Raw genomic sequence first — 23391 nt, forward strand, 5'->3', positions numbered from 1 at the left:
ATCTATGTACAGACATAGCCAATTTTTAGACATGCACCGAGCTATGGATAATCTCAGTTCCTGTCAGTGAGAACGCAAATGTCCAAGTAAGAGCCTGCAGACTTTCTTCTGTGTTTCTCCTGCCAGTGGCCAAGAATAAACACTTGATAACATCCAATTGAGCCCATGTGAGAACACTGCTGGTTATTGTTATATTCACTGCGAGCGAGTGAACATGTCGGTGTGCTGATGATGTTTCTACCACGTAGAACGCAAAATTAAAAAAAGCATCTCAGGATGAAAAACAGATGCCATACATGTAGAAGACAGGACCGTATGATCATAAGGGCCGACGCTGGTGTTGATGTGCTGTAAGAAACACTTGACCTCCAGTGAAACCTAAACGTTACATCCTGCCTCTGCAGTCTTCTGCTGCGTTGTTCATGCATAAAATTCCAACTTCGGAGTAAGACCAACCCAATTCTTTATTTTTCATATCTGAAAACTGCTTTACTGTTGGTAGACAATGGTCTGCAGCACCCCCCCCCTGTGAAAAATACTGCAGATGTCATCGCAAAAGTATTGAATCGGTTTGGATTTTTTTTATTGTAAAAACAAGTGAATCAACAGTAAATCACCAGTTTATAGATCAATGATCGATGTTTAACAGACATTTACACCGTTCCACACTGAAATCAATTTCACGCAGTAAATTGATAGGTTGTAGTTTCGGCTGGTGGCTCCTGTAAGTAGGACAACTCATACGGTTCAGTTCCTGTACTTGTAGCAAGTACAAATCCATCCCTCTGACCTGAAGAATGTGGTGTACTAATATTTTAATATACAATATTGTTACAATTTCACCAATGAACCTTGTCACTGTCAGGGGCACTATGTGAACATAGTGCTGAACAACATCAACGTGGATATGCTAAAATAATCCACTTTCCTCACATCACCCCATGTCCAGAGAATGTAACCAGAGGGGCTCAGCCAAAGAGAAAAAAAATATATTTAGTCATCAATGAACTTTGCTCCTCTAGAAGTCCAGCATCCTTGCTGCTGGGTTTGCATCTTAGGGGCGTTTCTCCTCAGTTCAGCTGCCTGATGATACTGTTAATGTCTGTAGCACGAAATCCAGGGTTTCCCAGGTCCTTCAGGAGCCGGGCCTTGTCCCTGGCAGCGTGACGAGCCACTGACAGCTTGAAAGGCAACAGGAAGTTGTTGCTGGCCCGGAAGCTCTTACCAACAGAGTAGATATCATGGATCAGGTCCTCCAAACAGATGATGCCATGTTTTCCTGAGGAACAAGAGAGCAATGGTGTGAGATGTGATGAAGAGGATGGTGGCAGAGTGCTGCTAATTCTCAAAGTTATAAAAGCTACAAAATATTAATAATCATGCATGGGATGCCAAGGTGGTCTGATAATGCTTTCAAACAACAGGTGTTTGCTGCCTTTTTCCTTAAAGGGATAGTTCACCGAAGATTTCCTCATTATCTACTCACCACTATTCTGATGGAGGGGTGCGTGAAGTTTTAGTCAACAAAATACTTCTGGAGTCTCAGGGGTAAACAGCTGAATCCAATACAATTGAGGTCAATTGCGACCATTTCTTCTGACGTAATAGAACAGAAAAAACAGTAATGCCTTAATACTGCTTGTGTGGTGTCATCCAAGTGTCAGTAAGCCCCGACATTCATATTCAACTTGAAACAGCATAATTTACACAGAGTTTTAAGTCTAAATGTCCACCGATGACAAGGAGCATTCAGGGCACGTTCGGAAATGCTATCGCTAGGCTTAAAATAGTATAGAGGCATGTTGTGTTTTTTCTGTTATATTACGACTGAAGAAGTGGTCACTAATTACTTAAATTGCTATAATGGGTGAACTATCCCTTTAAGTTGTGTGGCGGCTCCATCACACTGTTAAGGAGACTTGCCCATGTGCTCCTCAATGAAGGTGTTGTCTGTGAGAGGAACTCTCTTCCTGCCTATCCTGGTCTGTCCTCTCTTCAGGATGAGCTCACGAACAGATTTCAAGTTGGGAAATCTGTCGGCAAGATCATTATTTGTTTAGTACTACAACAACACAAATTTAACAGGTTTAAATTTGCTGAAGTGTAACTGTTGGATTGACTCACCCCCAGGCAACGTAGGGCTCCACCAACCTCATCATGGCCATGGAGGTCTTGTTGATTTTGACGAAGGCCCCGCTGAAGATCTTCCTCAGCCTGAACATGTGGACCACCTTCATCACTTTGGGACTGACACCTTTGATCCTAAAAGGAAAGGATCATCGATGTTAGTGTGTTTTGAGCATGTCATTGGTGTTTTAAAGCAACAGCTGCCCATCTGATACTTTCAGTGATTGGAGCCGGACAAGTTTTAGACTTGGAAATGGCAAGACGCAAGATCTGTTTCATTTAATTTAACCCTGGAATTCTGGATACAGAGGAATCTTTAGTGTTTCTCCCGCTGGAACACTTTCACAAACTATTTAACAAATTTTAAAAAGATATTAAATGAAAACAATTTGCTGGAATGGAATCTGCAGACACAAACTACAGTCAAACAATGTGTAGTGTTCTTTTACAAGTGTAGGTATAAGAAATCTAAATGTTTCAGATAACATTAATGACTGTCTATCAAGAACTACGTTTAAGCCTACATCCTATTTAGTCGCTATATAGTCCTCTATGTAGAAAACCCTATGTAGCGAGTAGGGGGGATGAGAGCGTGGGCAATTTCAGACACAGCCTGTTTCTGATACAGATCTTAAACGCTCGTCTGTATGGAGATTATTTTCTTTTACTGAAACATATTGTATGGATGTAGCCTTACAATGTTGAGAAATCTCTACTCATATTAGGCACTGAAAAAATAAGAGAAACTGAGTATGTATTCAAACAGTTACATGAGGTAAAGGCTAGGAACATGAAGTGGGATTAAAAGTTCAGAGTTCGGTCTGGACACACAAACATGCTGCCTAGCGTGAGAGGATTCTGAAGCAAAAACTAAATGAGTTCTCCCTTTGGTAACTTCATCTGTCAAATACATTAACTTCCAACAGTTACTATGAACAAACCCAGAATAAAAAAACTACAGTGACCTCCAGTTTGTGGTTTTTAGTTTAAAATGGCACATATACAACATTCTCAGTCATTGAGGTGTCTTATAAAGGCTGCCGGGGTGATACATGTGCTCCCATTCCCACCTGTACTGGCTCAGTAGCTACTACAAACAGCATAGATGTTTGTATGCTGCAGATAATCCACTCTGTTTACCGTTGCCGTCACCTGTTTCACTGAGCTCCACTCAACAAATCAATGCAAGAATCTACAACCAGTTTCTGTTTTTCGAGGGATTTCCCTGCACATGACCACAAGCCTCTGTCTAAGTACTCACTCTCTGATGCGGACAGCGAAGGCTAGCTGGTTCTTCGCAGGAGGCAGAGGGGCAGGCGGCCTGACTTTCAATCTGCGGATGCGAGATTCATCCCGATTCCTCTTGTGGCTGTCTTTCAGGAAGTCTTCCAAACGCTTGAACTTCAATCCTTTGCCTTTTGAAACCTGGAATAATGTAAAAGTACAGTTGTAAATATACAGCTATGTCTACATATGTGCAGGACCAAGTGCAGTCTAGTAAATTCGGATGACAAATACGCTTGGCCAGTTTTTGGGTTGAAATAAATACTCATCATTTTTACACATGGATTTTGGGTTATACAATTACTGACCATCAAAGTGAACAAAACATTGTAATGGTGAATAAACGTTACATAAAGGGGTTTCTGCCTCTACGACACTGGATTCCAAATTGCATAGCTATTTTCAGACATGGACTCTAGAAGATTTCTGCAGGATTGGGTCCAGACTTTCACAAGAACAATGCAGCAGGAGATTCTCTGCTCAGATGCATTATCTACAACACAGAAACCTTCAGAGGGTTCATGTGAGGGGCGGAGCAGCAGGCAGAGGCAGGATGTAATGTATATACATTCTGCTGCAGGGGTCACAAGTTTTTGTTTACAGCAGATTGACAAGCTCCCTTGACATTTCTATCATTGTGGTACCTTATTTTCATCCTGAGATGTTTGTTTTCTTGTTGCTTTCAGTTTAGCATGAAAGTAACATCATCCACATGGGCTCATTCAGACATTATCCAGATGTTCACTGGGGGGATGGCAGGAGACAATCAAGTCTGGAGCCTCTCACTCAAACATTTGCATTCTCAAATACAAATGTGAGACGTCAGGAGATTCTATGGGGATCAGTGCCTGTCTGAAAGTAGTTTATGACTGATGGATTTTGTTTAATCTGAATAATTGAACAGATGAGTCTGATATTTTGGAACTCGCAACTCCTGCTAAGTTGTCCAACTGAGATGTAGCTTTGCATGACAACCGGACACTGCAATGTGTATCGAGACTAAGTGGGTTCATCTGCATTGGAGTTCAACATGCCAGGGAACCGTCCTCCTAACTGACCTTTCTCTTCTCGAGCAGGGCGAGCTTGGCTTGTGTGGCTTTGATGGCCTGGTACGCTTTCCTCTTCTTCAGGAGGTACTCAGGAACCAACTTGATCACCTTCTTAGATCTGAGAACACAAACATACGGTCACTGACACAAGCTTTAATGTAACACGTAAACGTGGCGACTGTTCATCGAGGTGATCTCACTAATGAAAGATACAGGTTGTGCTTTCTTTTCTTTCTTTCTCACAATACAGGTTTAAAAGTGGCTGTCATCTCTATCCAGACACAAGTTAGCAACACTTAGCTTTAGCAAGACATGCTAATGACTATATTGCTAAAATCATTAGATTAATAAACTTACACAACAGGCAGCAGCTACAAGACTGCCATCTCACTTCCTAATTAGTTTACTAAATGAACAATAAACACATCGCTAGCTTTGTACCGGTGAAGATACACTGAGCCCCATGTGAAACGAGACTCCGTAGAATCTGCTTGTTTTGCCCTCAACACTCACAATAACAGTCCTGACATGTGAAGTTAAACTTGTATTTTTATACGAGAGAGAAAAGATGCAGTTGCAAGAAAAGAAAAGTGCAGATGGACTTAGATGAAGTTAAAAACAAATACATACTCGGATTCGGCCATGTTGCAGGATGAAGACGCGACCGTCGCTGGGATATGACGTAACGGACCTGAGTTTCAATACCGCATGGCAAACATGTTTATGGACGCAATACCGCCACCTAGTGGACTGAAGTGTGGTGCAGTAGATTTGCAGGGGAAAAGCAAACAAAAAAGATTTGAATCAGTGTGTGCAGAGTCCAGTTGCTGTTCTATGGAGTGTGTTTGTGTGTGGTAGGGGTTACACCTGTGCGTCCTATTCTCAGTCCTTATTTTCCTGCTTGGTATTCCACCGACACCTGCATACTCTCCTGCAAAAATGTCTGCCTGTGTCCCTTAAGGCAAGGCAGTTTTATTTACAAGCCACATTTCCTAGAATCAAGGTGCTGTACAGGGACATTGAAAACATTGCAGAGACTAAAATAAATATATTTGAAAGCAGAAAGCACAGTTTGAAACAGTTTCCAAGCAAAATGAAGGAGGAAAATAATACAAATAGATTGGATAGAAATTTGTTAAAGAACAGTTACAGTTAAAGAATAAAATGCATGGTATGTCCTTGTGAGAAAGTTCTCAATCTGGTTTAAAAAAAACTTCAGTCCCACTATTCCTAACAGGTTTTGTATGTATATATCTGTATAATATTTATAATCTCTACTTACCTTAATTTGCATGTCTATTATCTGTAGATTCAATTATTTTTTAAATTTACTTCACCAATAGAAACCAGGAGGAAGGAAACAGCCGATCCAATATCATGAAGCCTGAGTACCACATGCAAGACTTCATACAACATGCTGCCTGTAGACATGACGACTTTCCAGACCTGATGCTTGAAGCAATCCGTGGCTTTTACACTAGATTGATTATTTTTGTTCCATTTTTCTGATCACTCGCCTTGCTGGCTCCAAAGTAACAGAAATGTTGACCCCATATTAACCCAAGATCCTTAGGTGAGGCCCTTTTTGACAGGCAGATTGTTAAAGTTGTATTTATACACTTCATTCGTTGATGAACATTAGGGTTTAGACGTCTATCTAGTAGGAGATACATATGTACGTGTATATATGTGAACTTGGGCGAGTGCACCACACACCCACATGGCTGTACTGGGAACCACTATATTAGGTTCGGGCACAGTGCAGTGTTTCTGGCGGGATTCCATTAACTTGTAACTATCTATATTCAAATACAGTGTTGTTGTGGTCCTGTACAGCTCAGTAATACAGAGCATGGAGCTGCCATGTGATTAACATTGAAGTTGGGCTTGTTTGTGACCATCCATCCTGAAAAAAGAAGATCATTCCACCGACAGCAGCTTGGTGTACTGGAATGTTGGAAAAACAAGCTTTACATTCACAACATTTGAGAATAGAGTTATCTATGCTTACTCCTGACCAACTCTCTTTCTCAATAATCAGTGATTTGTGACATCCACCCATCCATCTTGTATCTATACTGCTCATCCTTTTTGGGGGTCAAGGTAAGACCATATATATAGCTGAACTGGGATTCAAACCGGGAACTTTCTTGCTGTGAGGCAACAGAGTGAACCCACAAAATAAACTGATGGGATGTAACATTAAATCATGAGAATTTAGAAAAGACATTCAGTGGAGCGTGCGCCTCCGCCAAGGCCCAACAGTCCCCTAATAAAACCTATTTCAATTCACCAGCTCCAGTAGCTTTTATTTGGATCTGCAGCAAATTGTACACACTCAAAATATTCCTCTTAAAGATAACTACTTTCTTTCATGATGATCCAAAAATGATTCTCTGACAACAAATGGATTCACACCAAAATTTAATGGAGGCTTCCTTGGGTCGGAGCAACCTGTCCACAAAAATCAGTTGAGTATTTTTTGCAAAATCCTGCTAAAAAAAATAAACAAACACACAAACAAACGCAGATGGAAACATAACGTCCTTGGTAGAGGTCATTATAATGATAAACTGACATAAAGGAGTAAACCTCTATTTTCAGCTCTTTCTGCATTTGAACATTGATTGGATCATAATCGATCCATCGCTGAAAATAAATCCTCTGCAGACAAGACCTTCTCATTTCGGTTCGCTCCTCGCAGTGCCTCCTTCGGGGTGCAGCCCCTGACTTGAGACACAGCTTTGTCTAGTTTATGTTTCTCCCCTTGTACACATACCAAAACACACACGATCACACAATCCTGTGCTTTAATAGCTTTGCATTTATACCACAAACAACAGTAGCAAACACATTATGAGTGGAAGTAGGTATAAAATGAGCATGAATGGTATCTACAAAGGTAAAGAGCAACTAGAGTGAAACTGCCAAATGGATGAGGCCGGACAAAAGAGTTATTTCCACATATTACAGATGCACTGCTGTTGTTTCAAGCCCTTTAGGAAGAGTTTAACAAGCCCTGAACACGGCATAATTCAAGTTCCCAAGCATGGCTGGTCCCTGGTCTTCACGGGACACACCCTGCACTGTGATGAAGCCACATTGGATTATTGTTGTTGTCTTGATCAGCTGACTAAAGGTTCAGCTCTTCTTGGTCCTGTTAGACTGCTTCACGTCCACCTTGGGGCTACGTGCTCTTTCTGTCAAATGCCTGGATGTGCGCCTACAGTGCATGTGTCTTTACTCCAGGAGAGGTATGTCTGTTTGAGTTCCCTCTGTGCTAGGAGTAGATGGACCAGTAGATAATGTTGAAGAGGATGTAGGATCCAGGAAAAAGGACCCGGGAGTACTTGTCGATGACGTGTGTGTCGATCCACGCGTCGCTGTAGCCGGCGGAGGCCACATGGCCGGTGACCTGGTCGGTCCCCATCCCCATCCCCAGCTCCACCATCATCCTCTCCCGTTTCACCCCGTTCTGTTCCGGCATGCCATAGTTCCCTGTGTTGTTGACGTCCATCTCACTGTAGCTCATAGACATCATGCCAGGATGGTTCATCCCACACGTACACAGCAGCTGCAAGAAGACAACAAATACATTCATGACTTTCAGTCCAAAACCCTACATGCCTGAAAGAAATCTGTAATGCAAACTGTCACCAAACTGATTTTATTACGTTATTTAGTAATGTTCAGGTTAACGTTTTGATAAAAAAATATTGGAATAAATTGCATTTTTGTGATGACCACTGCAACACTGCATGCAAAAGCACCACGGTATTGAAACGTATACAGTTTCCTCCACCAGCGGCTGAAGAAAGCTAATTAACTCCAGTTATATTCGATTCTATAAATATACTAAATTACCAATCATTTTTAAATAAAAACTCTCAAATTGGCTCCACAACTGTTCAGTCACAAGTCAAGCATGACTCTTGTCTTTGCTACTTTAAATGTACAAATACTGAAAAACTCAAATATTTCATGTTTATTTCACGACATCTAAGTACTTGTCCTTCACTACCTTTTTTAAGCTACTTCATACTTCCACTCTGAAACATTTCAGAGGGAATTATTATATTTTCTACTCCTTTATATTTATTTGGCAGCTTTAATTAAACCCTTTTGGCTTAATGTTTTTCAAAAAAGGAGTTAATTTAGTTCAGATGTTAAAAACCTTTCTGTTCTCAAACAGTTCTCAAATGCTTTCATTTCAGTGACTGTTCAGATTATGCAGTATTTCAGTACAATTAAAAGATTAGAAAAACAAGCCATCAGAGTATATCTGGTGTCCTTATATGTAAAACTGTTTATAAAGTATTTTGCTATAACTCAACCTGCTGCCAAAACAGCTATTTCAGTATAATGATCTAATGATAAAATAATAATCGTATTATATAATATATATAATAATCTGTCAAACAAGCACTTTACTTTAATTTCGGCAACATTTAAATCTTCACTGGTTCTTTTAAACTGCGACTTCATACATCTGCATCTACTTGATATGTATGAGTATGGGGGGTGAGTGATTGGTACCAACCGTCTCTCGGAGTTTCCTCTCCTTCCGCTCTTCCAGCGTGGACAGGTAGTTAACTGCAGCGTACTCTATCACAGACAGGAAGACAAAGACAAAGCTGACCCAGAGGTAAATGTCCACAGCTTTGATGTAGGAGACCCTGGGCATGGAGGCGTTGACTCCAGTGATGATGGTGGACATGGTGAGCACCGTGGTTATACCTAGAGTTTGTGAAATAACATGTGGAATTGATTAATTAACAGACTTTAAGAATTTTTTTGATTTATTTAGTTTTAGTCAGCTGTTTGTTTCCATTTAAGTAATCAGAAACATCGTGTCCACATCAGCTCAACAGCTACAACCTAACTGACCGCCACGCTTATTATCAACAAGGTGGCCAAGCCCGCTCACCCAGTGGCACTCTGGCAGGGACGGCCCTGCGGTCGATCCAGAAGGACACCCAGGACAGCATGACCATCAGAAGTGCAGGGAAGTAGGTCTGCAGCAGGAAAAAGAAGATGTGCCGCCGCAGGGTGAAGTTGATGTACAGACGGTTGTACCAGCCTGGGGAGGAGAGGAAGTTAGAAGCTGCTCAGGCCCTTGGAGACTGGAGACTTGTATTCCAAGGCAGCTCTGCAGGTGCTGTGAGTACCTGTGCTGCTGTAGAAGGCCAGCCTGGAGGTGGTGTGGAACTCCTGGATGAGGAACTGCGAGAGAGAAATTCTCTCGTCTGTGTTCAATGAGCGGTTCCCTTCTTTCCAGTACAGCATCAGGTCATCATCTGTATACGCATCTGATAACACAAATAGCTTCAATCATCTATGGCACAAATTCTACAATTGTAACATTCAAGCAAAGACTGCATAATACACCATTTCAAGTCTTTAATAGAACAGTTAGAAGTTCAAGTGTCAATGTCTTTTCCTTCATCCAGCATGTTCATAGTTGAATCAGGCCAGAAAGAGAAATAAACAACAGCTTGTGTTTAACTGAGAGGAAAAACCACATCACCCAAGATCACATCCGTTACTTACAGCTCTCTATCTCCAAAGAGCATGTTTGTGTATCAAGAGGAAAGCGGCTCAGGTCCATGCTGCACATGGATGTGACAGTCACTCTGTAATGACAAAACAATTGATCTGTAGTGATGTCATGTCAAAATTTTACCAGAGAAGAATAACTTCACTTAGGCTCTGTACAGACGTGTGAACGGACCGTTGTCCGTTCACACGTAAGTAATTTGTGTTCACGAAGACCAAATTATGTTGTTTTACTGAATTTTAGATGTGTCTGATGTCTCTGTTTGACATCAGACAGTTTGAAGAATAAGTCACTATTTACTTTTATTGGATTTGGCTCCAACGCATTGTGGTGAGACAATGAAGGAATTTTTCTTTTTTGGTGAACTATCCCTTTAATTTCCCATTGAACCTGGGATGGTTGGAGTTACACAGACAGTGCAGTCCTGCTGGAACATACAAAATGAAATGGCTTTTGAGGGGAACATTAAGCAGATAATAGGGTTGTGATAAAGTTACACTTTAATATTACCAACCAAGATAAATACTGAAAATAGGGCCCAATGACATTTCATTAGGAGCCTATGATGAATGTCTAACCCTCAGGAGAGGCAAATAACAGTGTGGGCCAGAGGTTTCAGTAGAGATTTGGCCTTGCAGGGCAGTAATGATAAATGAAAATACATAATCCAGCTCCCAGGACGAGTGAGGGCTACGTGGTCTGCAAGCGAGGTCTGCGAACTGTCATCCTCCCTCGCCAATCTGCCTTACCCTGGAAAAATCTCCAACCGGCACCACACAGATTAAACCCCAGCCATGTGATGAATATACTCTATCAGTGTTCTCTCATACATTCAGTTTGTATTGGTCAGCTTGGAATGTACCATAATCTACATCAAAATCGTGATCTTTGATAGCCACAAAATCCCTCTAGTGTTAGTATTAATCACTTGTGTAAGATGTCCCTCATTTTGATGTCATCGTTTAAAATTTTGTTTGTGCCAGTCTGACCGAAAAGCAGCACAATACGCGCATGTTTTGCAACAGGATGCAGATGGCCGGCCAGCTGTTACTCTCTGCAGAGCTCTGTAATGTGGATTACAAAATCAACCATCTTGGCCCTGAGCCTTGCACTGCTCACCAGAATGACTAGGTCATGCTCTGCAGTATTAGAGGCCATAATTGGCAGAACTGTTATCCCCTTAAATTCACATCTTGAACTGTCGCAGCTGCTGCCACTTTGTCTTGGAGGGACTGCTAATGGCAATTACATCCCACTTACATTAAAACCGGAAAACAGTAAGAATTATATAATGTTTGTGTGCACTACTGAAGAAAATGGTATTGTAAGATTGGTGTTTGAATAAATTAAATTAGTTTTCTTTGTTATCCCCAAGCTTCATTGGGTGTGTGGGCAATACGTGACTGCTGCGTCTTGCACGTGTCCATTGGAAGTTGCTAAGCTAGCAGATTAGCTACACGATGGTGTGTCCGATGGTCCATGAATACTCCTCCAGGGAAGATATCAGTGAACTTTCAAGCTAAAAACTTGGTGAAAATGACCTAGTTTCGAGTCAAATATGAACGCCGGGGCTTGAGGATACTTGGATAACACCACACAAGTAGTATGGAGGCAAGTTATGTTTTTTCCTTTGTTTTATCACGTCTGAAGTTCAGGTCACCAGTTACTTAAATCTGATTGGATTCGGCTGCTACAAAGTTTACTTCAGTGAACTATCCCTTTAATCTGTGTGAGAGCCTGTCAGAAGTTCATCCGACAAGGGGTCGGGAGCATCTGATTTCTCCTCACGGCTCCCTGTACACTTTAAAATAAATAAGTGACAGTATTAGGAGTTCAATCTGTGTAGTAAAATATAGATCAAGCTTCTGTGTTTACACATCCTTGTTGTGATGATGAATGTGAACATGGATCACACATATGTTTTTCAGATATCTCTTTTCATGTGACACCTTTCCCGCCATCTTTCTTGGTACGCTCGATATAGGAGACATCGATAAGGAGCATTTTTATCGATTAATTTATTTCGTGGGGATATTGTGCAGAGATAAATGTACCAAACCTGTCAACCCCTGTTGAGGGGACTCTGGGAAAAACTACCAACAGTCACTGCTGTCAAGAAATGGTCACAAAACATAGTCCCACTAGCAGCAGATCCATCTCGTACTTGGAAAGAAAGCAAATGTGTTTCCGCAAAGTCTGTACTAATCCTATTAAATTTGTGCTGACTTAACAACTGATCTCTGTGGTTTCATACATGCTGAGTGCCGAGTCCTGCTGACAGTAGGAATTACCTGAGGCTGTACAGGACTTTGCCATCGGGGTAAACTCGCAGCATCACATTTTCAGTGGTGGTGTCATGTAGGAAGGACCTCTTTGAGTGGACAAAAAACATGTCGGGCACCCAGATTTTCTTCACCAGTCGCCCATCAAAAGTCATGCTCTGGTTTTTATTGCTTCTGAAGGACAGGCGTTCATCTTTCCAGTAGTGTCTAAGGTACAGGGTCATTGTGAAGTCCTGAAACAAAAATGCATGTGTGCTTCAGTTTGTTGTTGACGGACAGCAGAGCAGTAAAAGTCTTATTCACAGCTCGGTCCAGACATACCATATCAACCTCCGAAATTGCATCCAGGCTTTCAACCTGCACGTCCACTCCAACTGGGACTGCAGGGCCTAGAGAAAGATGCATCAACATGCATTTAGACAGTAGCTCACGTGGGTATTATTCTAAAATACATCAATGGATAGAGAAAGTGCAGATGTAAGCCAACTGCCTAATTCAGAACTGTCTGGATTATCTGTTTATTTAGAGGTCATAGTTCCTTTTTAAGCCAAACCCTTTGCATCCAACAATAACTTCTGCTGTCTTTCATTCAAATCCCCATAAAAGCAGTTGGGTGCAGATTTCTCCAAAAAAATGGCACAGACTCTAATCCTAATTGACCGTAGAGTGCATTATAGTATAAATTGCTTTTCTGTATTTGTACTGTTTCAAACACTCTTATTTTAGCATACAACTTGGACTGTAGTAGTGAGTATCATTCAGCTTTCTGTTCTAGTGATGGTAGATAACCTTCTTTGGTGTCTATGAATTAAACCCTGCTCCTATGACCTGTTATTCATATTTCAATAAAAATTTAGGTTTAGTGTTGTACAGCTATACAACACTGTTGAATGTTAAATACTATCCCTGAATAAGTACATTTTGCTAAGTATTTAGTAAACTTTTCTGAGGAGGTTTTGTCCTAAAATGAACACTGTACTATCATTTCTCATATTTGAGATGTTTATAAACCTTGACTGTGGTCAACTAGTTGAAATTCAACTGTTTCAACATGATTTGATAATACACACACCATCTGTCTATATAAGCTCTCACAAATCCATTATCTAACAACCAGTTACTCTCATTGTTCACACCTACCATTGATTTAGTGTCTCCAGTTAACCTAACCCCTCTGCATGTCTTTGGTCTATGGGAGGTATTACTAGCCACTCCTGAAAATAGATATGAGCGGTCGAAGGAGCTGCCTGCAGAGCTCAGAGAGCAGATTGTGTCCACCTCAGTAAGAGAGGTGAACAAGAGCTCCAGAGATCCTGTGTTGAAGTTGTTGACTTGATTTTAAAGAAACTTATGTCTCTCTACCCACTCTATGCACTTTAAGATAAAAGACAGTTAGCATTTAACACGGAAACCTTCAGTAACTAATCAGACTCCATCAGGATTCAATTCCCTGTTTAACAGCAGTAAAGACATATAAAAGTCTGCTGGGTGAAGGCAGAACTCCCAATCTGAGATTTCTAATTTACAGAGGAAATTCATGTGTGAGAGTTTAAAAAGGACATAGACTGGGGCTTTCAGCCTCGCTAATGTGGCAGATTAAGATTGGAGTTATCGAAACCCAAAGCTACAGACGGCTGCTGCTTGGTAATTAATCAATGGTCCACGGCAACGTGACTCATAATCCTACTCTGGTTACGTCATCTCTACAAAACAGTGCTGGACACTGCATGCAATGAATACACGCTCCATAGACAAGTCTACAGATCAAATCGTATAGGTTGGGGTTTAGTGTAAAGTCTAAACGAATAGATTATCGCTAATAACTTGTCTGGACGCCGAATTAAAAGAAAGCATATTTGGATTGAGGATGAAGTCTAATGGCCGCCTGCACGACAATGGATTGAAACTGAAAGATGAAGCTCCTTACCTCCAAATCCTGGTCGCATCGTAAAGTCGTGGTCGTCTATCCTCAGCAGCTGCTCTGACTTTTTCCCCTCGGCTTTAGTCATATCTTGACTCCTCTTGAATATGGAGCTGGTGGGAAACAACAATTTGAGAGTAAATCTCCGAACCACTACATTCAGTTAATTTAAGATGGTTAATTTAGCATTTTTAACACTATGCTATTTTACTCAGGTTGATCCCATCTTTACAAAGGACAAATGCTCATCCTTTTATATGTCAGCTACTAGCGCTGGGCATAACTCAATATCATTTTCATCAATAACAATATAAAAAGGGTTCAATATATATCGATATATTGCCTTTATATTGTGTAAGCAGTTTAAAAGCACAATCTTCACTCTGGAGCAAAAATCTGTCTTTACACTTAAAAATAAGAATTTTACATGTATCATGATAATTATTGATATGGACTGAACATTATATATCTTGATGAAAGTTTTGGCCATATCGTCCACCCCTTGGGCCTCGAAAATCCTCATGTCGTCTTTTTGACATGAATTCAATTTGATTGAAACATCGAAATTTAAGTTTTTCAAACTGGGCAAAGTTCAACTGTTTAGTTTTGCTGTGTTACTGTAGCCTGTTTTTTGTTTGTATCAGGTGTATCTGGCGAGTTCAAACGAAAACGTGGCTATATGGATAAGATGGTAGCCATTACACCTCCCTATCATCACCATGGTGGTATTGTCAGTGTTTGCATGTTAGCATGCTAATGTTGTTCTCTAGCTCATATTACATCTGTACCAGCACATCTGTAGACTATTTTTCAAAGTCTGGGTCATAATTAAATTCAGAATTCGGTCTTAGTGCTTTGAGGCAGATTACCTCACATTCACGCAGACTACCTACATCTGGCGGAAGTAGCTATTGCAGACGGTGAACAACCCAAAAATCTCTTGCCGTCACTGCCAGCACAGCAATGTGCCGCAGTGCAAATTTATAAATTTGATATAAATCATACAATTTCATTTTTTCCCCCAATTTTCCTACATCACTACATCATTTATACAGGAACCCAACCCTACATATGAACTTGATAAGTCTGAAGGAGGATAAGAATGGATTATATTGGGCTTAGTAGGATACCCAGAAGCGGCCAATCCTCCTCCTCTCGAGATACTGCACACAATAGTGTGATTAAAATGCGATCATGTGCCTTTAAGTCCAGTCAAGCTGCTTTAATCTTCACTATACTCTTTTGTCTTGTCTCTGTTATCGTTATAATTGGACTAAAGAAAAAAAACACACACGTCATACCTGCCAATCTTGCGACCCGATCCTTGCATTAGAGACATTTCTCTTTTCGATCTGAAAGGGGGGGAAAAACACATTATGTAATTTCACAAAAATATTATGCAATGTTGAAACAGCACTCAAACTAAGTTGAGTAAATCTTTGAGAGTAATCTTTAAAAAATGGGCACAACAAAAAACAGACTTTAGAAGTGCTTTCATTTTTTGAATAAACTGCTAAGATACAACTGTTAATAAAAGAGGAGAAATCCCATCAAATCGAATTCACTCAAGGTGAGTCTGTTTAAACACCTGAAGGTTGAGTGATGCGTGGGTGAGGATTGGATTTGAGTGTGTGCTTTAAACACGTTAAGCCTTAGGAAACAAGATAATCTCCACTCTCTGCCCAGATGTCTGTAGGATATTAGATAACATTATTAGCATCATTGTTTAGGTTTGTATAACCAATCACATGGAGAGTCTCAGTATTGAGTCATCACACAGCTGCACTGAGCTCCAGGCGACATGAGGGAAAATAACTTTGCTCAAAGTAATGAGAAATATATATTTTGCTGATGATGCAACGCTAAGCATCTAAAACACACCAGTTCATTCTGAAATGCTGAACAAAACATGTGTTAATTGTGTGAAAATAACTGAAAAGAATCTCCGGATAATCAAACGGAAAAAAAAATGACCACAAAGGACCCTGGGCATGAGTTCACAGGAGTTGCTTGGATAATAACTCATATCCTTCACATATAAGCAGTTGTTTCATTGTAAAATACTGTTTTTTAACTGCACAACACAGACAACGGGGTCAGCAACACTTGTTATTGATTTTCCATGTGATAGGAGCTTGTTGAATCGGAAAATGTTAATTCAAAGACCGAATCAGCAAGACTTTGTGAGTGTCAAAGTCTTGGTTTCCAAACATCTCTGTTTCTGCCTGTCAATTATAAAATGCTGCCCCGGAGCTTTCAAACTAAAATGGGGCCAGCTGTGTTTTCCAACGTCTCAGTTTAACCCACTTTTAAATTCTGGAGTAGTAAGGAGCGTATCTGTAACAGAGTTGATGCATTTTAGTATGGATAGTCTCAGCTCTAAAACAAACCTTTCATATGGACTAGAGTTGAAATAAATTCTCAAATAGCTTCATTGTTTTGCCTGCATATTAGCATGTGTAATAGTTATTAATTGTGGCACAAGATGTGTCTGTATTTTTTACTACGAAGCCTTTACATAGTCAACATATCGAGAAACAGCATGGATCAAAAACACAAGGGCTGCCACATACTCTCACTACATGATCCTTCATTAGGTGAGTGTTAATTACAAAGCATTAATACAAATCTCTGTCACATTTTTGTAAAGCATGAGGATGATGCAACGACAGGATGTTTCCTTTCACTTCCAAGAACTGTGGTTTGTGAGTGGTCAGTCATAACAGATGTCATTTTGTTGAAGGTGAGTGATGATGGTAGGATTTAAAAGTCTAATTAAAATAGGAACAATAATCTCCAAACACCACACAGCAGTGACGAGGAAAAGGCTGTTCATTTAGCTCAGCTTATTAAAAGTGTGCAACGTTCAATAGTCAAAATACTTAAAATATGCAATGAATTAAGAGGTCCTCCTTGTGCATTGTGAGGGAAAATGATACTTTAGTGTGAAAATATCTCACATTTGTGTTCAATGATATAGATGGCAAGTAGTTGATAAAGAGGATGACATCACTTCTTGACCATTGGCTATCACTGAAAATGCTTCTTACCAACGGGGATTTATATACAATAGCTTTGTGTGAGAAATTAAGCCGGAAAGAGTAATCAGAAAAACTGGTGGCAAACAAACAAAACAGAAATGACACATTGGAAATTATTATTATTATGACATCACTCTTGTTTACTGTTATCCAATGTTTTGCCGTTGCGGTCACTGTTTTTCGTCCATCTATTATCCATCAGGTAAACCACTTATCAATTCACAGTCTCCGGCCAATCTCAGCTGACAGTTGGTAGGTACACCCTGGAGAGGTCACCAGTGTATTACAGGAATGACACCTAGGATTGGGGTAATGGTTTTTATAATTATGGTTATAAACCCATCAGTGTTGATTAAAAAGCAAATGCACTTGTGCCAATCTCAACATCATTGGACATTTTGGTCTGAAAATGTGTAGTCAGGCACATTATCTTGAACCTGGTCTAATGGAGCAGTATTTCACTGTAATTATTAAGGGTGCATTTACTGCATTATCAAGGTAGTAATATGTTCCAACATGTGCGGTGGCCCAATGAGCGCATTCCATCCTCAGTACAATCCTCTTGAACAATGCACCTGCCACAGCAACCTGTTTTCCTGCTGTTAAACCAGCCAAAGTGGAATTGGACACGTCATAAGTGAACCTTCACCGTGATCTTTACACCATGCTCTTAGACCATTAAAATGCACTAGAGTATATTTTCTTTCAGACCTGCACTGAAGTCCTGATAATTTCCTGACATTCTTTCGGAGGAGCTGTACGTGAGAACAAAAATGGCAGCATCGCTCCAGAGTTTTCCTGCCCCCCCCAGTAAAAACTCCAGATAATGCCAAAATGAGCCCATGCGAGAACCCAGCAGGGGATTATCGAGAGGATTCACCGCCAGCGAGTGGACCTTAATAGCATTTCAAACAGGGAACAGACGCGAAACTCAAAACAACAAAAATAATACAAATATGTCACAATGAAATACAGGAGGCATAGGAGATATGGACGAAGATGCCAACTTGGAAAGACAATGAGATTCAAATATTTTTGTTGATGAGGGCAGACGCTGAGGTCAATGTGCTGTAAACAAAAACGCTTAATTTCCGCAGTGGAACTTATCTGGAACATCCTACCTGTAGCACCAGCCCTCACCTGAACACACAGATTTCTGGATTGTTGTGCCGAAGGATCTCCTATCGCGTGGTTCCAATGGGAATGTCTGGACCCAATCATGCTGACATTCTCCTTAACTCATGTCTGAAAACGGCATACGTTATCTGTTGTATTAATTGGTAGTCTTGGTAGACTAATGTTGCATCTGTCCATCACCTTTTCAGAGAGTGTTGACACCCAATGTCAGATGTTGAAGAATAACAAAGGCACATTGGGGAAGGTTCACTCTTTGGAAGTGGAAGGTTAGACCAGTCTCTTCTAAGCTGCAATTGCAGGGTTTTTTGCCTTAACTCATCAGCTTGGATGCAGTGAAACTGGGAATGATTAAGCATCTGATTGAGGGCAGCACACGGAGAGGTCAAAAAGCTGATCAGCTGTCAGGGCACCGTCTGGTTTCCTTAATGGCCTTTGATCAACAAGTTGACTTGAGGACACCGAGTGTTTTCATGCATGACTGAAATGGGCAGCACAGAACATTCAAAGACACCAAGAAGTGCAGTTTGCTTCCAAGAGGTGTAACAAGTAGGAATTCCCCTTAGAGTTGTATAATTGTGTAATTAATCTGACAAATACAATTTAAAAAACTTGGCAGACAACAAAACATGATACTAGCCTCCCTGAAACATTTCTAGTTCTGGAAAAGGGAACATGCATATTGTGTATGCCTCATAGGGCTGTTCATGACTGTTGTTTCAGGACTGCACTTCCCAGAAACACCTTTTCGAGAGAGTCCATACAAGAAAAACAACATCATTGATAATTTGCTCAAACAGCTACCTCAGTTTTCCCATAGGCCTCTCATGACCGCAAATAATGACTGTTCACCCATAACACCAACGCAACTAAAATTAAAGTTAAAGTATTATTGAAAAATGTCCTTAAGAAATCCCCGAGACCCTTGTGACTGATTTACAGAATTCTATTGGATACCAAAGGGTCACTAGATAAATCTGATGGGACAATTTAAATTATCAAATTTTATATGAATTATTTGACATATAATGCAATTGGAGTTTGAGAAATTTTATTTCCCAGATTATATAAATTTGTATTTGAATTTTTAAGGACAGAAATACCTGTACAAACCATTTATCAAATCTTAGAAACAAGTAAATCCCAAGTTTGAACAAGTCAGGTCATCTAAGCCATTTGGATCTAACATGTTATCTTTCAACAGTCGGAAAGGTTTGACACACGTTTTACGTTTGTGGCTCACTAACAATGCTGTTAAATTGCTGGCCTTCCTTCCGCCCGGCTAACCTTTGCCCGAGCCACAACAATAGCAATAACTCAGAAAGCACATTAACACACTCAGAGGACGTGTTACATAATCAGAGTAAGTGATTTTTCTCACCAGGCACACGTCACCTTCTGTTGCAGTCAGCTAAAAAGGGAGCTTTGATTGGCGAGCATGCAGGTGAGCTCTGCCCTGATGCTACATCACATCAGTGAAGAAAAGACACTGACTGAGGGGACAGATCCAGTCTTTGACTTGGTGTCCAAAAGTTCTGGGGCCGTTGACCTTGAACTGGAAGGTGTTGGTGCATAACTGATGCGGTACACTATGGTTTGTTTGAAACTATAGTGTGATCCAAACAACAGCAGTCCTCTAGAAATAATCAATCTTTGGTTATTCTAGTTCATGTTGGAAAACAAATCTGAATAATGTATTATGTATTTGGAGAGTCTGATCCCTGTTGTCAGCAAGAGGCAACAAACATGACACTTTTATAAGGTTAGATCAAATCAGGAAACTTCTTGTTTTACCTCTCCTGTAAGTCATGTAAGTTTGGAAATAAACAAGCGTCCTGTTACCTAATGCCACACTAATAGGTACCAGTCTAATCAACACAAATGCACGTGTGGTAGATGTGATCTAGTACTTCAACAAACAGCACTGCACTGTTTGTGTCTGTTACCATTTGATGCACCGTACCAATATTAGCATCTGGCTAAATTCATCTGCAATCCACAGACAGGTCACAAATACAGCTTCTGCACACTGACAAAACAGCACAAAATGCATGATACACATTAATACATCACACAAATGCTGTGTCAGTTAGATAAATTAAAAATGAGTATATATGAAAAACAAATATAATGTAGAGTCAAGCTAAATTAATATAGATTATAAAATAGTCAGTGGTTACAGAGTTGAGTTGCTTTTGCCAGGTTATATGAATTTGACTTTAAAGTCACTGACAGAGCTACAACTCTGCATGTGAGTCGTCTCCTGAGCTGTGGCTTTCACACAGAAAGCTGAAAGGCTACAGTAAAATCTATTGTGGAAGATATTTCTCATTGAAAATTGTAAACCGATTGAGAATAGTGTAAAAAGCACAGTAGATGATTTTTCTCAGGTATCTTGATGCTGAATAAGCTTCTCATCCAAAGGGAATCCAGTGGTCAGACACCAGCATGTCATACAAATGTAGGGAATACACAAATGCCTTGGCAACATGATCTGAACATTAATATTGGCTAAGCAATATAATGATACATTTGTTTTTTCTCTCGTATAACCATGTTGTATTACTGAGAGGAAGTGAACCTCTGACTGGTCATCCAGTCCATATCTGTACCCAGATACATATCACAGCTTTATTAGCAGATATTTCTCCAGATATTACTTGCAGACAGAAGCTTTACGGAGCCAATGTCAAAGCGATGCAATCCCTAAATCGGAATAAATGACATTACATCATCAAAACAGGATACCAACGACAGAAGAGAGGCTGTCCTCCTGCTGACATATAACCAAATGTCACAGTGTCATGTGCTAATTTCATAACCAAACTCCGGGGAAGTTACGAATGGATAAATCTGAAAATTCTGTTTTCCAGTGACAAGTATCCTGCCAAAGCAGTCACGAGGGCCAAGAGTTGGACCAATACCAATAATCCCAACTGAAGGTTCGCTCACCAGCTTTCAACCGCATTGGTCTTCACTCTCACAGCTTTCACAGTCAAATGAAGAAACATGTTGGGATTTTAGACTTTTTTGTCACAATGAGGGGTGAGATGGTGTTAAAGCAGGCAGGGGCTTGTCTCAGGACAGACCATAATGGTTGAGGACTCCCAAAGCAACTGAGAATAGAGTTCAACTGCTGTTTCCAACTGTCTCCAGAGTTCAACTTCTTATGCCTTTCTTTCTTACCCATATCATACACAGATCAGCTTGTAGGCTAACCTTAAATAAAGATGTATTTTTGGAATGCTGATAATTGAAAAATAAACTGGAATAATTAATTTATCCTACCCCTGACACTCATACTTGTTATTAAGGCATATCTGTATAGTAAAGAGACATTACAATTCCATGGCACCTCTTTTAGTGTGTATTTAAAGATTTTACGCAGGCTTTAAATAATTCAAATGACAATTTTCAGCTTTAGTTGCATAGGATCAAAAGTTGGCCATGCCTCAAAAGCAAATTTGCAATGCTCAAGAATAATCTGTCTCTATGGCTGAATTTCTTTCTTTCTTTCTTGCTCATGTCTTGATGGTTTATATAATGAAGAAGAATCCGCCCATCAGCATGACCCAAACACACATTTGATATCAAAGAATACCCTTTGTAGGTATAGTGTAAGAAATAGCACGAATTGCCTGACACGTCTTCACCCCTTTTGGTAAAAGTGTAAATATTTAGATTTTACGCGCGCTTTAATTGATTAAAATTACCATTATTATGGTCTCGCATGGCATCAAAAGTCAGCCAAGCCTTTCCTTCACCCCTGCGGTTGTGACCTCACCTGCAGTGTCTGTGTGGCTGCAGTGTCTGTCCCCTCGGACTCGTCAGCCCGGACACACCGAGCATCCACAGCAGCAGCAGCAGGTTGATTAGCACGACATCCGTGTGCATGGTGCCCTCCGTCCCGAGCCTCTCCAAACAGGCTCACAGCTGCAGGCGGCTCCAGGTGCTTGCTGCTGGTGCTGCTGCTGCTGCGCACAGGACGCGCGCTCCGCACATGTTCCGCGCCGTAAACATAGTGAGAAACTATACATAGAAGCCACGGTATTTAATCTAACAGAGGAGGAGGGTACGCGGTTTCGCCTAAACCTGCAAATCCTCCGTGTCAGATGGCTCGGATTTGCGCTCTCTGCGCTCTGAGGATAGGAGCGCACGGGTTTTCCCCCCGCCTGGCATGAGTGGAGTCCTTCACCTCCAGTTACACAGGTTAAATACTGACCGCTGTGCAGCATCTAATCTACACACACAGTCCTACATCCATGATAAAAGAGGATGAGGGGGAAAACATGCCCTGACGCAACATATGGCTATATTTAATTACATCCTCCAAATATGTATCCAGACATGGCTGGTCCTGAACCTGGAGAAAGTGCAGAAGATGATGAATGATGATTTGCCACATTTGGCTGAATAATACTGATTTGATTGTTTTGATGCATTTGCATTGATGATGTATAATCTGTATCACACTATAGATAGGGAGTTATGCAAGAGCCTGTTAATCCAATGTGAGTGTACATGTAGACTTTGAACTTTGGGTGATGGAGCCACAAGCTGAATGCAGGCATGTCACCTCGGTCATACACACTGTCACAATGATATGTTGTGCTATGTCAAGAGATTTTTTAACTGATAGAAATCCTGGACAAAGAAAGAAGGATAATTTGCATATTATTTTGTTGGTTTCTATAAAATGTTTACCACAGCAATGGCAGGCGAGAATAAAGAATGTCTACCTGATCGAAAAAAATAACCACCAAACCTATTTTGAGGTCTGTTGTATTTTTGGAAACATGTGTGTCTGAGATTGAGTATTTGAAACCACCATGATGATAGAGCCCTACTGATTTAATCAATAGTCGATAAAATTAGAGGAATAACTGTAACAGCAAATTCTTTTGACTATTGATTTGTTCAGTTTCATCTTTTTCATTCTGACTTTTTTGTGTTGTCATCACTTATTTTCCTCTGCGACTTCACTCAAGACTTCTGT

At 40.5% G+C, this 23391-nt stretch overlaps 2 protein-coding genes across 2 annotated transcripts; both read right to left on the minus strand.

The window, feature by feature from the left end:
* Positions 1-566: 566 nt before the first annotated feature.
* Positions 567-5141, minus strand: rpl7l1 (ribosomal protein L7-like 1). Its single transcript, XM_061091184.1, has 6 exons — positions 5091-5141; positions 4470-4578; positions 3389-3552; positions 2125-2262; positions 1924-2033; positions 567-1279 (listed from the first exon to the last, which is right to left on the minus strand). The coding sequence occupies exons 1-6, from the start codon at positions 5102-5104 to the stop codon at positions 1071-1073; spliced, it is 744 nt and encodes a 247-aa protein (XP_060947167.1). The 5' UTR covers positions 5105-5141; the 3' UTR covers positions 567-1070.
* Positions 5142-7740: 2599 nt separating this feature from the next.
* On the minus strand, positions 7741-22289 carry LOC133024572 (gamma-aminobutyric acid receptor subunit rho-1-like). Its single transcript, XM_061091721.1, has 10 exons — positions 22180-22289; positions 15522-15572; positions 14227-14333; positions 12621-12688; positions 12309-12532; positions 10011-10093; positions 9629-9769; positions 9388-9540; positions 9001-9197; positions 7741-8034 (listed from the first exon to the last, which is right to left on the minus strand). Exons 1-10 carry the CDS (start codon positions 22287-22289, stop codon positions 7741-7743), a joined length of 1428 nt encoding a protein of 475 aa, XP_060947704.1.
* Between the last annotated feature and the right edge of the window lie 1102 nt (positions 22290-23391).

The sequence above is a fragment of the Limanda limanda genome, chromosome 18 (genome assembly GCF_963576545.1).
Source record: "Limanda limanda chromosome 18, fLimLim1.1, whole genome shotgun sequence".
Classification (NCBI taxonomy): domain Eukaryota; kingdom Metazoa; phylum Chordata; class Actinopteri; order Pleuronectiformes; family Pleuronectidae; genus Limanda; species Limanda limanda.

Bases quoted from the DNA above. Each gene is read 5' to 3' on its own strand.
- rpl7l1 (XM_061091184.1), bottom strand. The intron at 2,263-3,388 runs GTGAGTACTTAG...CTTTCCTTTTAG, and splicing joins TTCGCTGTCCGCATCAGAGA to GATCAAAGGTGTCAGTCCCA. The intron at 1,280-1,923 runs GCAAGTCTCCTT...CTTGTTCCTCAG, and splicing joins CTTCATTGAGGAGCACATGG to GAAAACATGGCATCATCTGT.
- LOC133024572 (XM_061091721.1), bottom strand. From the start codon at position 22,289: ATGCACACGGATGTCGTGCTAATCAACCTGCTGCTGCTGCTGTGGATG. The intron at 14,334-15,521 runs GTATGACGTGTG...GTTTCCCACCAG, and splicing joins TCGGGTCGCAAGATTGGCAG to CTCCATATTCAAGAGGAGTC. The intron at 8,035-9,000 runs GTTGGTACCAAT...GTCTTCTTGCAG, and splicing joins AGAGGAAACTCCGAGAGACG to CTGCTGTGTACGTGTGGGAT.